General features: G+C 40.5%; 1 protein-coding gene across 1 annotated transcript in view; it reads right to left on the bottom strand.

The window, feature by feature from the left end:
• Positions 1-231: 231 nt before the first annotated feature.
• capn13 (calpain 13) overlaps positions 232-16220 on the bottom strand; it is a 126002-nt gene continuing 110013 nt past the window's right edge. Inside the window, exons 12-16 of the mRNA XM_062973057.1 lie at positions 12636-14703; positions 7823-7877; positions 5238-5300; positions 1390-1447; positions 232-242 (exon numbers count right to left, since the gene is read on the bottom strand). Of these exons, the coding sequence (XP_062829127.1) occupies positions 14617-14703 (87 nt within the window). The 3' untranslated portion in view covers positions 232-242; positions 1390-1447; positions 5238-5300; positions 7823-7877; positions 12636-14616. The remainder of the gene's footprint in view (positions 243-1389; positions 1448-5237; positions 5301-7822; positions 7878-12635; positions 14704-16220) is intronic.

Here is a 16220-nt window from a genome sequence, read left to right as displayed (position 1 = left end):
TCGGTGGGAAGAATATGATAATTTATAGATTCCTAGCCTAAGTGGAGGGCTGATCTTATGGCAAATATTTACTCACAGGGCTTTTGCAATGGAAACCTCAGCCCAGTCATAACTCAATGTGAGGCAGGTCAGCCTAAGCAAAGTTTATTGCATTTGTTGAAAAGATACATCCATCAGAGCTAAAAGGCTTTTGCTTGAATCGAAGCTGAATCTATTTCCGCTTCCCAGACTGGCCATTAGATCTATAAATGGATAAATCAGAAAAGCAATGTATAGCAACACTAAAAAGGTGGGCAAGGATAAAACATTTCCTTTCAAACCAGGAATCTGACAATATAATGCCACTTTTGCAATCTTTTTTCAAGGCCAGAAAAATTTTCATTAAAATGAACTCATTATCTCCTGATTCCTTCAAAAGGGGGTGAACAAAATACAGTTTACGGGCAACAGATGCTTCCGATGACCCAAAAAACTTTTAGGGATGTGAAGGACATTTCCATCATGTTTAGAAGTGTCCTCGCCTTTCCCACTCTGGTAAAGAAATGGTATTTTCCAAAATGTTGTCCCCAAATGCCTTTAAAAGAAGTAGTTATAAGGAAGATCAGATGAATCTAAAATACCCAGAGTTTTTATGTTCCTTTCAAAATTTCAGGGTGTTAAATACTCTGAGCCCTCCTGTGGTTCACAGGCCACCCTTTCTACTCCCATGCCTTACTATGTATATCAGCTGCTTTTTCAAACATGAGGCTTAGACCATACTGGTACACTAAAAGGCACAACACCACCAAATAACACTCATGTATAAAACCCCACCGTATCTCCCTGAAAGACAGCTTTTTTCTCAGCTGGGATCCTTTACTGGGAGACAGGTCAACTGAGAAACCAGCTTGCTAGTGAGAGGAATATGTCAGGTATTGGTGGGTCTGGTGCTTCCTTTCTGTGTATGCTTTGCATGGAATCTCCACCATCTGGTTAGTGACATATCTGTCTTTAACAACAGGCCTACCACTGGCATGTGTAGAGTGGCTCTGTATCCCACAGCAACCCTGATAACTAGGAGTAGGTGAATTCACTGACTGACCTATTCAAAACATGGATCTGTTATTTTATTCTCTATTTAAAAGGTGTAAGAAATGCCCATAGTCTCTAGATCACTGACATGTCTTCATGTTTAGGCTTCTTTTTAATTGAGGAAACAGAATCACCAAAGCCAGATGACACTGGAACCCTAAAGAAGCGTATGATCTCTTGAGCTTCTTCCCAAGTCACGAATAGTAGAGCAGGATGGAAGCTGCAAGTGAAGCTGCAACCTGACAAAGCGCTCTTCTTCCAAGGAATTGTCCATGGCATACTCTACTGGCAAGTTTAATATAAAGAAAATAGTTTTACCTTTCAGGAGTACTTCATTGAGAATTCTTTGTAACTGTGAAGCATCGAGGAATGAGCTCTGTTAGAGAACATACAAGATCTGCTCACAAATGACCTGAAAATACATGCCTTGAACGTGTTTCATCTTGATTGATTCAGGACTGATACACACACAGATGACTTTATTATATTTATTCTTCTGACTTATGTTAAATTAGGGTCTGGCTTTTTTAGCTAACACTAAAGTGTTTGGCAGTGATGTTCCAATTCAGTCATGAGTTACTTTGCAGAAGAGGGGAGGGGAAACACTCATATGCTGCCTGATTGAGGGAGATCGCTACCTCTGGAGAGAATAAATGATCATATCAAGCAAAATGATGTGAAGAAAAAGTCATGTGAATCTCTGATCATATATGAATTTGATATACACCCTAAGTCACTAATGTTTTCGACTTCCATGTCCAGAAGCCCTGAAAACTGATCCTGCTGTCTTGGGTTCTGGAATTTGAAGTCTGGTGGCCCAAACCTGATGCAACAGTTGTAGAGCTAAAAAGAATGAGGCTTCAGTATGCTTGGGGGAGTTCTGAGGTTTGAGAAAGGACAAAAAGTACTGGGGGCACCCAAGAAAGTGAAGGAAAAGCCAAACATTAGGCATGGAATATCAGACGTCATCCGGAAAAGACAAAGGGGAAACTGAGTGTTGTTAGTGGAATGCTTTGTTTAAGGGTTGTGCTGCATTATGTCTTTTCATAAGTGAGAAGAGTGGATGATGGGCAAGGCAGCAGCAGTAGAAAAACTCTTTCCATATCAGTCAGTATTCAAGAGAACATAGATTTTTCTTACATCACACTGAATATTAGACATTTATTGAAGAGATTCAGAGCAGAAGTGGCTATCTTTGTGAATGCTCAATATGCTTCTGCAATGCACCTGTGAATGTGATTGTGAATAGTGCTTTTAATGGGAATCATCCCCTTAATACAGCCCATGCATTTCTACATAAAATCTTTGTACACTCACAGAGAAGCCCCATCAGATAGAATAAAATTTGTTAGGGATAGTCAGAATTCCCATGTCCATCACATTTCAGACACTGACTATAGCTATCCGTTAGGCTTGATCGATCCATGAAAAATTTGATTCTAAACTCGTTTCAAAACTAGAGGGGGCAGTTTTTCGTTTTTGTTGCTAATAACGAATTTGGCCCCCAAAATTTTTCGAAATTAACGAAAATTCGTTATTTTCTAAATTAATTCGTTAATGGCGGACGCGCATGCGCGGTGGCCCAAAAACAGCCCGAAGGGGGGGGACTTAGGGGGCTCTCCCGCCCTCATTTTTTGAGTGATCTTCTTCAAACTTGGTACAGTGGTAGAACACATTTAACACTGATAGCTCACCAAAATGTGGAACGTTTCCCTTATCCTCTGATTTTTGGCGAATTTTCATAGCTTTTATAATAAACCATTTTTTAATAATTGCAGAAATCTGTTCCTGGTTTGAAAGTCTTATTTCCTGTTAAATTGGGTTGTCTTTACTGTGAAAGTCATTGTTCTACTTCAGAAACTTTGTTTTTGTGGCTGAAACTTTGTTAAATTGGTGTGTGTGTGATATATATTGTGGTCCCTGCTTTTGTGTGTGTGTGTGTGTGTGTGTGTGTAGGTAAAGGTAAAGGTATCCCTTGACGTTAAGTTCAGTCATGTCTGACTCTGGGGGTTGGTGCTCATCTCCATTTCTAAGCCCAAGAGCCAGTGTTGTCCATAGACACCTCCAAGGTCATGTGGCCGGCATGACTACATGGAGTGCCATTACCTTCCCAGAAACACCCAGAAAATGGGAATTCCAGACAGGAAACAATCAGGGCCAGCTAATACCTCCCAACAAAGGATTCCCCCAGGTAGGAAGCAGCCAGGCTTTGAAGCTGCAAGGCTATTCAATGCTAATCAAGGTGATCAATTGCAACATTCACACTTGCCTCCCACAGACAAGAGTTCTTTCTCCCACCCTGGACCTTCCACAGATATATAAACCCCACTTGCCTAGCTTCGCACAGACGTCAAAACCTGTATGTCTGCCACAGATGTGGGTGAAACGTCAGGAGAGAATGCTTCTGGCACATGGCCATAGAGCCCGGAATACATACCACAACAGTGTGATCCCGGCCATGAAAGCTTTCGACAACACAACCACAGTATCCATTCAAGTTCATGTAGCGTGGTATGGACTGGAGACCTGTATTGGGGGGAGGGAGGGTGCGAATCTGGGCCCCTGGGAGCAGCCGAGGACGGGCCTGGCCCACACCCCCTCGCATCCCGGGCCTCTTCCTTCCTCTTCCTTTTGTTATTTAAACTATATATTGTGAAATTATGGTGTGTTTTTTTTCATGCGTGTTCTGTGTTCAAGATAGGGAGACCAAAGAGGAAAAGCAAGGGAGGGACGGAGGCCCCAACACTTCCGGCTCCCATGCGAACTCCCCCCTTGTGTGCCTTGGAGGGTGGAGCATGCGCACTGGCTCTCCCTTTCTCTATGGCTCTTTTCAGGTCGCTTGGGAACCCGAAGTGCCTCCTCCCTTTGCCTTTGTGTCCAAGAAGGAGAGAAGGACGTTGCAAGGTTTGCATTGAGGGTGTTTCTCTGGTGGGTTTGGCTTGGAAGGGGGCTCATTAAGGCCCAATTAATTAATGCACTGAGCTGAGGAGAGGCGGCGGCGGCGGCGGCCATTTCCCCCCTCCGTCTTCCTCCTCCTCCTCGGGAAAAAAAACCGAAGAAATTAGAAAAAACGGCCTCTCGCGATTCGAAACCGTGATATCCAGACGTGTGGACAACCAAGGTTCGATATTGCTTCAAAAAACCCGAAAATAACGAATTAATAACGGGTAACGGGAAAATCGAATTATTTGAGCAAGCCTACTATCCGTATGATGTTATTTGAATATGAACAACCAATTTTTGCAGATATTTTAAGGACGGATCTTTCATGTAATCAGACCTTTTTGACACACTGATGAAATCATTCTTACGACATCTCCCAAAATCAAGTTGAAATTTGCTTTACTTTCCCTTCTATTGTAACTATCAGCAGTTTCCAAGGTGCTACTAGGGAAAGGAAGGATGCCAGTGTGACAAGTCTTCTGGCATGCTCAAACAGGACCACTGGAGTGGGAGCAGCTGCGTTGCGCCTCTGTTTCGCTGCCATAACATCGAGGTGTAAGGAAGAACTGAAAACCTGGCATGCTTCCCCTACAACTTGAGCTGCCAGACTCATGAGCCATGTCAAATCTTCCTTCCTTGCCCTTAGTACTCTCAGAAACAAACCTTGCACATTATTCGCAGTAGGCAGTGTCATTTTCACCTTTTATGCGTTGATATAACTATTAGCTGTGAGAGGTCTATTGTGCATAGGCTTTTGGCAGCAATTTTTCTCTTGACTAAGTCAAGGAGTCCTTTATAACAGTTTATTAAGCCATTAAGAGCATCTCCTGTGAATGCATGCAGCTCAGCTCAGAAAGAATGGGAATCAATTACCCAAACATTGACTGATGCCTGCTTTCCAAACGCAGCGAGGGCAAACGGGAAGTAATTCTGATCAGAGTAAAATATGATCTACATAGCCACATATACTTGTAGCCAAGGGTTACTGCTAATTGCTTGTTTAAGGAACACCTTTCTCCTTGCAAGCAATCAGCCCTGCATCATTTATTATATTCTAGCTGAGCCCCTTGGTTATATGCGGCTGGCAAATCAATAGAGTTTTTGAGATGTGCATCTGAGATCTGCATTTCTGAAGCCTGGATTAAGAACAAGATGGGAATCTTTTATTTCCCAGTCTCACTAGCTTTGTCAACAAACACAATTCTTCCCCATCTTCAACATACCTGATTAGCATATTTTAGGAAGATGGTTTTGTAGGAGTTATCTTGATTCCACTTGTGTAGATCCTGGATCAAAGGAAAACATTCACATATAAAAACCAGTCAAATAAAATCAGTCAGCAAGAGACACATTATTATTCACATGGCCCACAGATGTGTCTTGTAATTTGCAGTCAGCAACATTTGCACATATAAAAACAAAAGAAAAAAGACACAGTCATATCCTCAAAAGACTGGCAAGAAGAGGAAGTGTAATAGAAGAGAACCTGTTTATCTGATCCTCAATTATCCTTTCCTAATGATCTGAGTTCTCTAAATTCTACCCTGTGGCCCTCTGTTAACATAGACAAATATAAGCAGCATTCCCATACACCCAAACTCGAGATTAACCAAAACCATTTGCATGTTCAGGCTCCAGAGAAAGGGGGAAAGAGAAATGTGATGTTACAATGTCTTAGAACAGCAAGTCTTCAACAGTGATTTAAACATAAACCTCAAGGATGAGTACAATTGGCAGACAATCCTAGGAAGAATGTGCCAGGATTGTGGAGCAAAATCAAGGTGGAAAGAGCCAAGAAGAAAAGAAATTAAAACTATAAAGTGTAGGTGTACTGTAATCGTATATCTGCAAATGAGCTATATAAGTGGACTGATGCCCTAGTATACTCGGAAAACAATAAACTACTATCCCCAAACAAAATGCAAACACAACACCCTTAAACTTGTGTAGAATAACTATGTGGGGGCTTCCATTGATGGGATGTGGCTAATATAGGAGAAGAGTTTTCAGACAGTGTCCTAATCCCTTTCAGTTTGGTAAAAGACGTTCTACTGAGAATAATGCTCCATGACACAGTGTGAGTCCTTGGGTTATTTTGGCCACTGGCCCACAGTGAGTTTCCCAGAAAGACAGAAACAACTGCAGTCAATGAGTAAATATACAGGACAGATTCCTAGGCAAAAATATTGTTCTGCTCTACCATACCAGAGAGCATTAAGATGCATTTCTTGCACAACTCACTGTCCTCCAAAGCCTGGTGTAATTATAGTTTATAGGTATTGGGGGTATCAATTAATTTGAAATGTGATGTTCAAAAATCCCAGAAAAATAAATAGTTGCTCATTTAGCACTAAATTAACATCAGAATAGGCTCTAGATGAGTCTCTCCAAAACACCACAAAAAGAATACCAAAAAGTTCTGCAGGAGGGTCCCAAATGAAAGTTCTCAATGTCTGTGATGGCAAACACTACACTACACTACAGAATGACCTTTGTACCAACAGAACTGATATCCATGGTTTCATCTGCCTACATATGACAAAAACGGTCTTCTATGAATTTCTTAGGTTCCCCGGGCAATTTTATGGCATGCTTCTGTTGGAGTCCTGTTGGGGGACCTAGAAAATCCCTGAAGTAGATATATCTCTAGGAACTTTCCCAGTCCTCTAGCTATGGTAATATCCAGTGGGCATCATTCATTTCATTAGGATTTACTGTTATTCTGCTTCCATGGTAATTTCAGGAATACCTCCCCCAAGCATATAGGGTTTGTGCTGTACATTGTTATTGCATGAATTCCAATTTAACTGCTACAGTTTCGATGGAATTCTGGGATTTATAATTTAGTGAAAATTACATAGACCTCTCTGTCAGAGAGCTCTAGTACCAAGTCATACTACCTCACTTTTCTATAGGATGAAGTCATATAAAAAAGTGTAATTACAGTGTAGTGCAAATGGGTTCCTGGTGTCAAACATAAAGAGCTTCAAAAGTTTAAATGATTACTTTGCATCAAGACCCAGAAACGGATCAAGAACCAACACAGTTCATAGTGGCAGTGAAATTTGTAGGAGGTGCATTTAGAATTACAGTATTTACCAAAGAACTCTAGAGTCTCACCAAATAACACATTCCAAAATTCTATTGGTTTTTTTCCCATGGCAGTTAACATAAATTATAGTGCTGTAATTATGTAGTGTGAAAAGACTTCTAATTGTTTCATTTATGTAAAACAAGGCTACTCAAACGTTTTAAACAGAGGGCCGGTTCACAATCCTTCAGGTCGGATTATCATTCGGAAAAAAAATGAACAAATTCCTATGAACACTGCACATGTCTTATATGTAGTGCAAAAAAAAAAAAGCAGCAACAATGAAAGAACAATAAAATATTTAAAAATAAAAACAATTTTAACCAACATAAACCTATCAGGATTTCAGTGGGAAGTGTGGGCCTGCTTCTGGCCAATGAGATAGTCAAGTTAATTAGAATTGTTGTTGTTGCGTGCCTTCATGTTATTTCAGACTTTGGGCGAGCCTAAGTCTAAAACTGAGGGTGGGGGCCAGGTAAATGACCTTGGAGGGTCACATCTGGCCCACGGGCCTTAGTTTGGGGACCCCTGATGTAAAGATTCACCCAAGCTCAATCTTCAACTCTGCCTGAAACTTGGAAGATGTAGAATAATGTCTGCTGGCATGGGTAGAGAGCCTGTTGCTCACTGCAGGATAAGAAGCATGAACTATGGCTGGCTCCAAGACTCATAAATTAATTGCCAAAGTTTTCATAAACTCTTTACAGATCTACATACCTTTGTCACTGCCAGAGGGAATTCGCTTTTTCCTTCTCTAGGAACGGGATCAAAACTACAAAAATGAGAAATGCATTAGGACAGAACAAAAGATCTTCATTGCATTCCCTGTCAAGCAAGCATAGCATGTTGAATTTTAAATCCGGAATACTGAATTCAGGCTATGCACAGGTATTAGTAATGCAGTTGATTTATTTACAAGGGTATATATGATTTGTTGGCAAAGCTCCAGGCCTACCACAGGCTTTTCCCTAGTTCTGCAGGGTGTCTAAAAGCTGCATTGTTCTATTCATTGTGCCAGACTACTACATAGGAGGCATCACAAGCAGAGTTCAGAAAAGTTACCTTTTGCGATCATGCTGGCTGGCAGATTCTGCCAGTTGAAGGTTTTTAAAAACTTTGTATGCGATATGATTATTGTGCAACTTCATGATTCATTCATCAATGATTTTTTTTTGGGGGGGGGCACATAAAGTAGCTGTAATCTTGGGCCAGTGATAGCTTTTTAACCCTGTGCTTCCAAGCGAGCTCAAAAATTTGATCTTCATAGCTACCTTCATTGATTGGGGATCCTGAATCTCCATTATCAAGGGCATCTACACTGTAAAATTAATGCAGTTTGACAATACTTTAACTGCCATGACTGAATGTTTTGAAATTCTGGGATTTATAATCTGTCACCAGCACTCTTTGGCAGGGGAGGCTAAAGACCTTATAAAACTACAACTCCCAAGGTTCCATAGCATTGAATGAGTGTCACTGCATTAATTCAACAGTATAGATGCACTCATCTATACTATATAGATGCATTGATCTATATATGTCTATGTGTAGGGAAAACTATGAGAAAAGCAACAAGACTGAAAATGGAACCAGTACAATCTCCACTTCCCGTTTAACATACTTTAATGCATGAACAGGCTATCAATAGAATCAAAAAGTGGCCTGTTCTGTGATTGGTACAAATGACAACATTCTGTATTCATCTATTGTTTTCTTATTTGAAATCAGATGAGGGGATGGAATTCTACCCTTTGATAGGTTTGAGGTTTTTGACTGGATAAAAGCACACACAGGGAGAAGAAAGTGAAAGGAGAAGAAGGCAGGAGTCATCTAACTTGACAGTCGATTTCAAAGCACACACTCACAGAATGGAAGAAGGGAAAAATTAGAAGCAGCACAATGTGGTTCAAAGAAAATTGTAGAAGCAGCAAAGGCTGGGGTAAGTTTGCAGGCAGGGGCTGAGATTGCTCAAGGCCAGGGCTTAAGTAGATCTCAAAGCAAAAGGAAGGGCTTCTGAGACACTCTTCAAGAAAAAGTGATGATGACTGGAGTGCCAGTCGGAGATTATGAACCTAAGGCAATAGTGATTGCTGGATTAGAGTGAAGACTGAAGGAGAGGTACTGGGAAAATGTTTGTACAGAGGAACCATTCAAGGAAGAAGACCTTTTACCATCAGAATGCTGAATGGTGGAGCTTCATAGTATAACCAGATAATTACAGAGTGGAACTAGTGCTTTTATACTCCACTTCCTCAAGCTATGGTAAAGCTCTTTATTGCATGCAAGTATCTTGTTTTGTACCTTCCAGTTGTTTCAGACCTATACTGATTTTAGGGCAATCCATCATAGGGTTTTCCTGGCAAGATTTGTTCAGAGGATGGGATGTCACTGATTGATTCTGAAGCTGAGAAAATGTGACCGAGTAGGTTTCCATGGCCCAGCCATGATTCAAACACTGGTTTCCTAGAATCTTAGTTCAACACTGAATCTAATACACTTGCTGTCTCGATATGTAAGTGCTGCCACACACACACAAAAAGAATGGGTAAGAAAGGGTTGGATCCCTCCTCTACCAAAAAAGCATATTAGCTCTTTTTGGAGTGTGAAGCTACATGCAGCTGTGTTATTGGACAGAATAATGGAGAAAAAGAGCCACTCACAGCAGAATTACTGCAGTTTGCAACCATCTTAACTGCCATTGGTTAATGCAATAAAATTCTGGGATTTGTAGTTTTGTGAGATATTTAACTGTTTCTGTCAGTTTGAAGTAATCCTGCTGACAAAGTGCTATTCAGGGCAGAACCATTAATATCATAAGAATTCTTTATCAATTTAAAAGCATAGGCAGTATTATGAAGGAGGAATGCAAGTTTTCCCAAGACAGCATCAGTAGGAATATGAACTCATACTCATCCATGAAAACCTCAACTAACAGAAGAAAAAGAAATCTTAGAAATTTTCTAAAAACTGAGACCCCATCTACATTGCCATATAATGCAGTTTTAAACTGCATTATATGGCACTGAAGATGGGGTCTTGATTCCATGTAGAATGAGATTTCCCCCTAGTCTCCTGCCTCTTTGATCAACCTCATCTGCCCAAGGGACCTCACAATCCTCCATAGCAAATCCTAGGCATTTGCAGGAACCTGTCACAATGGGTCCAATTTTGCAGGTAGAGGCAGTCCCTGAGTTACAAACATTTGACTTGCAAATGACTCACTTATAAACGGGGGTGAGACAACAGGAAGTGAGAGAAATCTACCTCTAGGATGGGAAATTAACTCCTAGGAGAGTTGTGTGTTTTTCAGGCTGTATGTCCATGTTCCGGAAGTATTCTCTCCTCCACATCTATGGCAGGCATCCTCAGAGGTTGTGAGGTATTATATCTCACAACCTCTGTGGATAACTGCCATAGATGTGGGCAAAACATCAGGAGAGAATACTTCTGGAACATGGCCATACAGCTAGAAAAACTCAAAACAATCCTGTGATTCCAGCTATGAAACCGTTCGACAATACATCCCGGAAGAGTTATCATTGGGAAAAGATGTCTCAACTGAAGCTTTGTCACCAATCCTTGTTTCTACAACAAGCCACATTTTTCAAAATCCAATTGCCACAGGGACAGGAAGTGAGGTGAAATTTTCTGAACTAGGGCACAGACAGCAAAACAAAAACCACAGGAGTGTTAACCCTTCCCTATGCTATCTAAAGCAAAGTTACATGTAAAAAAAATGTCCCTATTCCTACTTACAAACAAATTCAACTTAAGAACAAACCTAAAGAATTTATCTTGTTTGTAACTTGGGGACTACCTATATTGCCCATTCTACTACTTGAGTTTCATCTATGATGAAGCAAGTCTAGTTTTACTTTGTCCTTAAGTCCTTATGATGGAATCAGGAGATCACATCTATTTGTTCTATGTGTTTGTTCTTTCTTGTAAATGTGACAATGAGTATCTCATTATCTGAAAACACACACTACTATACAAAAGCCAAGCATCACATTATTTGAGAGAATTGTGTTGGGATTTCTAACATGGAATCTTTGTGTCAGACTAGGAACTTCATGTCTTGTCGTCTGCCAAATGTAATCTGCTACCATATGTAATATCAAGCATTGTCCATTATCAGCTTTCAAATACTGGAACCAAATGGCATTGTCAAGTAGGACATCCCTGGCTAAATGTCAAAGTCCAAAAGAATTAAAGTCTAAAATAACCCATAAATATCTAATGAATATTTAGGACGTGTTTAAATGAGGGGTTCTCAAACTGTGCTCCATGGAGCCTTGGGGTTCCGTATGGGGCTCCTCAGCACCATGCTGCTTCCCACCTTCTCCTCTTTCCTCCTCCTGAGAAATGCAGGGAAAGTAAAGTTTTGAGCTGCCAGAAGCAGCAGCAGCAGTAGCAGCAGCTTCATCCCAGGACACAGACCCTTTCCCCTCACTTCCCTCATTGTCCAGACTCTTTTTCTTGCTGCCCAGATCATTTCCTCCTGCCTTCTTTGCTTCCAAAACCCATTTCCCTCCAACCACTCAGGGGGTGCTTTGTTTGTGTCTTTCCTGCATGGCAGAAGGGGGTTGGACTGGATGATCTCTGGGGTTTCTGCTATTATTATTATTATTATTATTATTATTATTATTATTATTATTACAAAAGCTGGATGGCCATCAGTTGGGGGTCCTTTGTGTTTTTCCTGCATGGCAGAAGGAAGTTGGACTGGATGGCCCTGGTGGTATTCCACTGAAATATTGTTAAGTTTATGTTGGTTAAAATTGTTCTTTATTTTAAATATTATATTTTTCTTTCTTTTCTTTTTTGCACTGTGTGAAGTAATTCACACAGACACTCTCCATTCATCTGCCACTGGCCCGGCCCATGCCTGAGATACACACACAAACATTATATATAATATATAATATATATAAACATTTCTTGGGGCTTCACAATAAACTTTGGTTTCAAAAAGGACTTCACGGCTGGAAAACCTTGAGAACCCCTGGTTTAAATCATCACAAAAGAAGACAGGGCACATTAAACATGTTCATAGGGGAGAAATTTTAATACTATGGAAAATGCATTTATGTCAGCTATGGATAGCAAGAAATGCTCTTAAACAAAGGAAGGAGAGACTCAAAATGACGCAGGCGGGAGAGCAAGCCAGCTGCAATTAACTGCAATGAATCACTCTGACCAGGAGGTCATGAGTTCGATGCCCGCTCAGAGCCTATGTTTGTTTGTCTTCGTTGTATGTTAAAAGGCATTGAATGTTTGCCTATATGTGTAATGTGATCCGCCCTGAGTCCCTTTCGGGGTGAGAAGGCCGGAATATAAATGCTGTAAATAAATAAATAAATAATAAATAAAACCCTTTTGCACTCACCCCACCCTCTGGCCATTCCGGCTAGTGATCATTGCAGTTATGGACAAAGATCTAGAGGGTCAAATGCCCCTCATTGTAATTGTAAGAAGATTTGCTTCTTTCTAGTTACTCCAGTTCAAGTTTTATTCCCAAAAAAATTACCTGAAGTTGTTCTGACTCTTTAGAAAGGTTCGTAGGAGGAACTCGGTCCCTTCACCTTCTTGTGTTGTAGTTGGAATAATGATGTAAGTCCCAGGGCTCAAGTAAAAGCAATTAACAACATCTCGCTGTGGCTGAAGCCTAGTAGAGTTAAGTATGGTTTTGCCCTAAGATGCAACCAAGAGGAAATGATCAGCCAAGCTGAAATAATTAACCATGAAGAGCATCCTCATCCAATTTATTTATCCATAGGACATCAGAATTTGAAATGGAAAAAGTAAGTATTTACAGTCTTTTGTGTGGCTACCTCTTTGTCATCCTGAAATAAACACTGAACTAGTCATTGTATGGAGTTTAAAGCCCCATAAAAGAATGCTATAGCAGAGTCCCACACGTGTTAACCTGGAAGAAAAAAATGAGTTGAACATGCTAGGACTTACTTCCATGTAGATATACATAGGATTGTATTGTATGTAATCCACAAAAGGCTCGGGATTGTCACCAAGATTGTTCGGAAATCATTTGAAGATTCTATTTACATCTTTATACTTTCTTGAACACAGAGAACCTTACATCCATTACCATTAGAAAGTAACATAGCCCACCTCATTTGTTGCTGTTCCAATATTTTCATCAAGATATAACAATAAATAAAATGCAACAGCTATTATGGTGATGACATGTAAAGACAGCATAATAAAAAACCCTGACTAAACATATTCTTACAAATACACTGGAGTGTATAAATCCCATTTAGAATGGTTACACACAGTGGCACAATAATTTATGAGCCATGCCTTTTTTGAAGAGGAAAAAAGAGAATATAAACTGTTATCTTGAAACGATATAAAGGAGTTGAATTTTAAAGGGGAATGTAAGAGGTGTCTGAATTTTTAAAAATATAATGCATTAAAAATTCATCAAACCTAGATGGAAATAGCCTCTTTGAAAGTAATCACACCTTTCATGTGTTTCTTTTGACCTGGACACTTAGAATGTTATTATAATAGGAAAATTTTTAACTGGTCACCTTATGTCTTTATAATATGATTTAATTTGTATAACTGTTGCCGGAAATAAAAATCTGTTCTTTTAGACTACTGCATTGATATTTGGCAGTAATATACTAATACACAAAATTATGTTTCACTTTCCCTCCAGTAAAGTCCACTAACTAAATTTATATGTTTGGGATTTTGTGGGCAAATGGGGGAGATGCGGTCACAAAGAGTTGTGGGAGTTGACGTCCAAAACACCTGGAGGGTCGAAGTTTGCCCATGCCTGATTTATATCCCAATTTTTTCCAAAGTTCTGGAACTCCAAGAAGCTTACAAAAATAAAAGAAAAATGGTTAAATTTGGATTCCTACCTAGTAAACTCTTTATATTCTCTGATCTGATTATAAATATTTTCTTATTCTTATTCTTAATAATTTTTACCAGCCTCTCTTCGAGGCTCGAGGTAAGGGCACAATGCAGCTAAAACACATCATTAGGAAAGGGATATAGAAAAAGGACAGAGGTCTCATCTAGATCCATACCAAAATCTGGGGACAGTCTGGAGCTGAAATGCTCGGGACTGGCCCCAGGTGCCATGGGGCTGTTCAGAAACTCCACCCTGGGCAATGGCAGTGGTAGGGAGGGGGAATCCGGATAGGCCAAAACCATTTCAGTCCCACTGGTCTGTCATCCTTACCTGTCCTATCATTTCCAGCTGTCTGGAACTATCTGGCAGCTATCTGGAGAGTTCCAAAGAGCTCCTGTCTGTCTGTAGATAGTTTTGCTGATATCAACAAAAATGTTCACAAAACAGAGACACTCTCCAGCCAACCGCCATGGTGAAAGGGAAGACATAGCCCTAATCCATTCTGCTGATTTTTTAAAGCTATAATTGGACTACACATGAAAAAAACCTAGCCAAGATGTCATTTACATGAACAATTAGAAGCCAAAGGCTTATGTTATAATCTTAGGAAAAGTGACTGCTAGTTTGTATTAAAACCTGCACTCATAAGAAATGGCCAAAATTTGATAAAAGAAAATGAAAACAAATAACTTACCTCTGACGTGATCTGAAAGAGAGAAAAGAAAATATCATAATGAACATCTAGACCTGAGATATTAGCACAGGGTTTTGAACCTATTAAATATGTTAAATTATAGGGAAGAAGATTGGGAGATACATTTCATCTGAAATGTAAAGTATCTTTTTTGGCTTTGCATTTTCTGCCTAAGCGGAGTAGTCACATCAACAGTGTTAGGATTCTCAGACAAGGTCCTCCATCCCAGATCAATTCTCAGTCCTGCGTCCCATCAGCATAGCCTAAAAACATGCAGGCCTACACTATGCTGAGCCACATCTTGACATATTAACAAGTCCATAAAGCCATTTCGTGTGACCATTTTGCACTTTCATGGCAATCAGTCAGGACCAGAGAAGTACATGACTACATCTCCATAGTCTGACAATATGATGACATTGGTCCTCCTGGGATCTCAACATTGGTGTGATCTTTTCAGATATGGCTGTGGGGACAAACACTTCTCCAAACCAGCCTGCTCTCTTCAAAGCATAGAATGACTATGGAAGCTTATTAGTAAGTTTTTTTGGGGGGCGGGATGCACTATGGAGAAAGGAAGACAATAGCAGCCCCGGTAGGACTCAAAAAAGGGCAGCTACAAGGGTAAGGTAAACTAACATGGGCCCATATTTCTACAAAAATTCCTGCCGTGGATTGTAATGTTGTTTAAACATAGGTCTTGCTACATTAGTAAGTGTGAAATCCAATGCAGTTTAGATTTTTCACCCCCATTTTAATGTGCTCCTGAGACTCTAGCCACAGAATATTTACAAGGATGCCATTAGCGCTAAGCATCCTTTCAGGGGATAGTCCAGTTAAGATCTAATTAAAAGCACACATTTTAAATCTGTGCTTAATGAATAAATTAACCATATTGATTACTCAATTAATTATTTTAGTGCTAATTATAACTCTCTCGGATCAGATAGCATTTCCTGTTTACTCTGTGCAAATGCTTTTTCTTGCAATCTCTTCTCCATGACCAAGCACGGGCTAAAGCCGCTATTAAGGCTTACTCCGTGGCTCTGCGAGCAGCCAGGAAAGCTTTCACGACTGCCCGCATAGCGTCTGCAGCCAATAGGCCATCGGAGTTGTTCCGAGTTGTTGGGGAGCTCCTGCGGCCTCCTGAGGCCCAGGAGCTTCCCGATGACTTGGCGACTCGGTGTAGCAATTTCGCACACCACTTCGCAGGCAAAGTTGCTCAGATACGTCATGAGTTGGACTCCAGCTTGACTGTGGTTTCAGCGGAGGTAACTGAGGCACCTGTCGGTTCGATCTTATGGGATTCTTTCCGGCTTGTTCTTCCTGATGACGTGGAGGGGATTCTTGGGTCTGTGAGGGCGACCACTTGTGCTCTGGATCCTTGTCCCTCTTGGCTGGTTAAACTGGCCAAAGATGGGTTGTTGGAGTGGTTTGTGGCTATAATAAATGCCTCCTTGGGTCAAGGGTCATTTCCATCCTGTTTTAAGCAAGCGGTGGTAAAACCGTTACTAAAAAAGACCTCGCTA

This window comes from Anolis carolinensis, chromosome 1 (genome assembly GCF_035594765.1).
Source record: "Anolis carolinensis isolate JA03-04 chromosome 1, rAnoCar3.1.pri, whole genome shotgun sequence".
NCBI classification, from domain to species: domain Eukaryota; kingdom Metazoa; phylum Chordata; class Lepidosauria; order Squamata; family Dactyloidae; genus Anolis; species Anolis carolinensis.
This window is presented reverse-complemented; position numbering and strand designations above follow the sequence as displayed.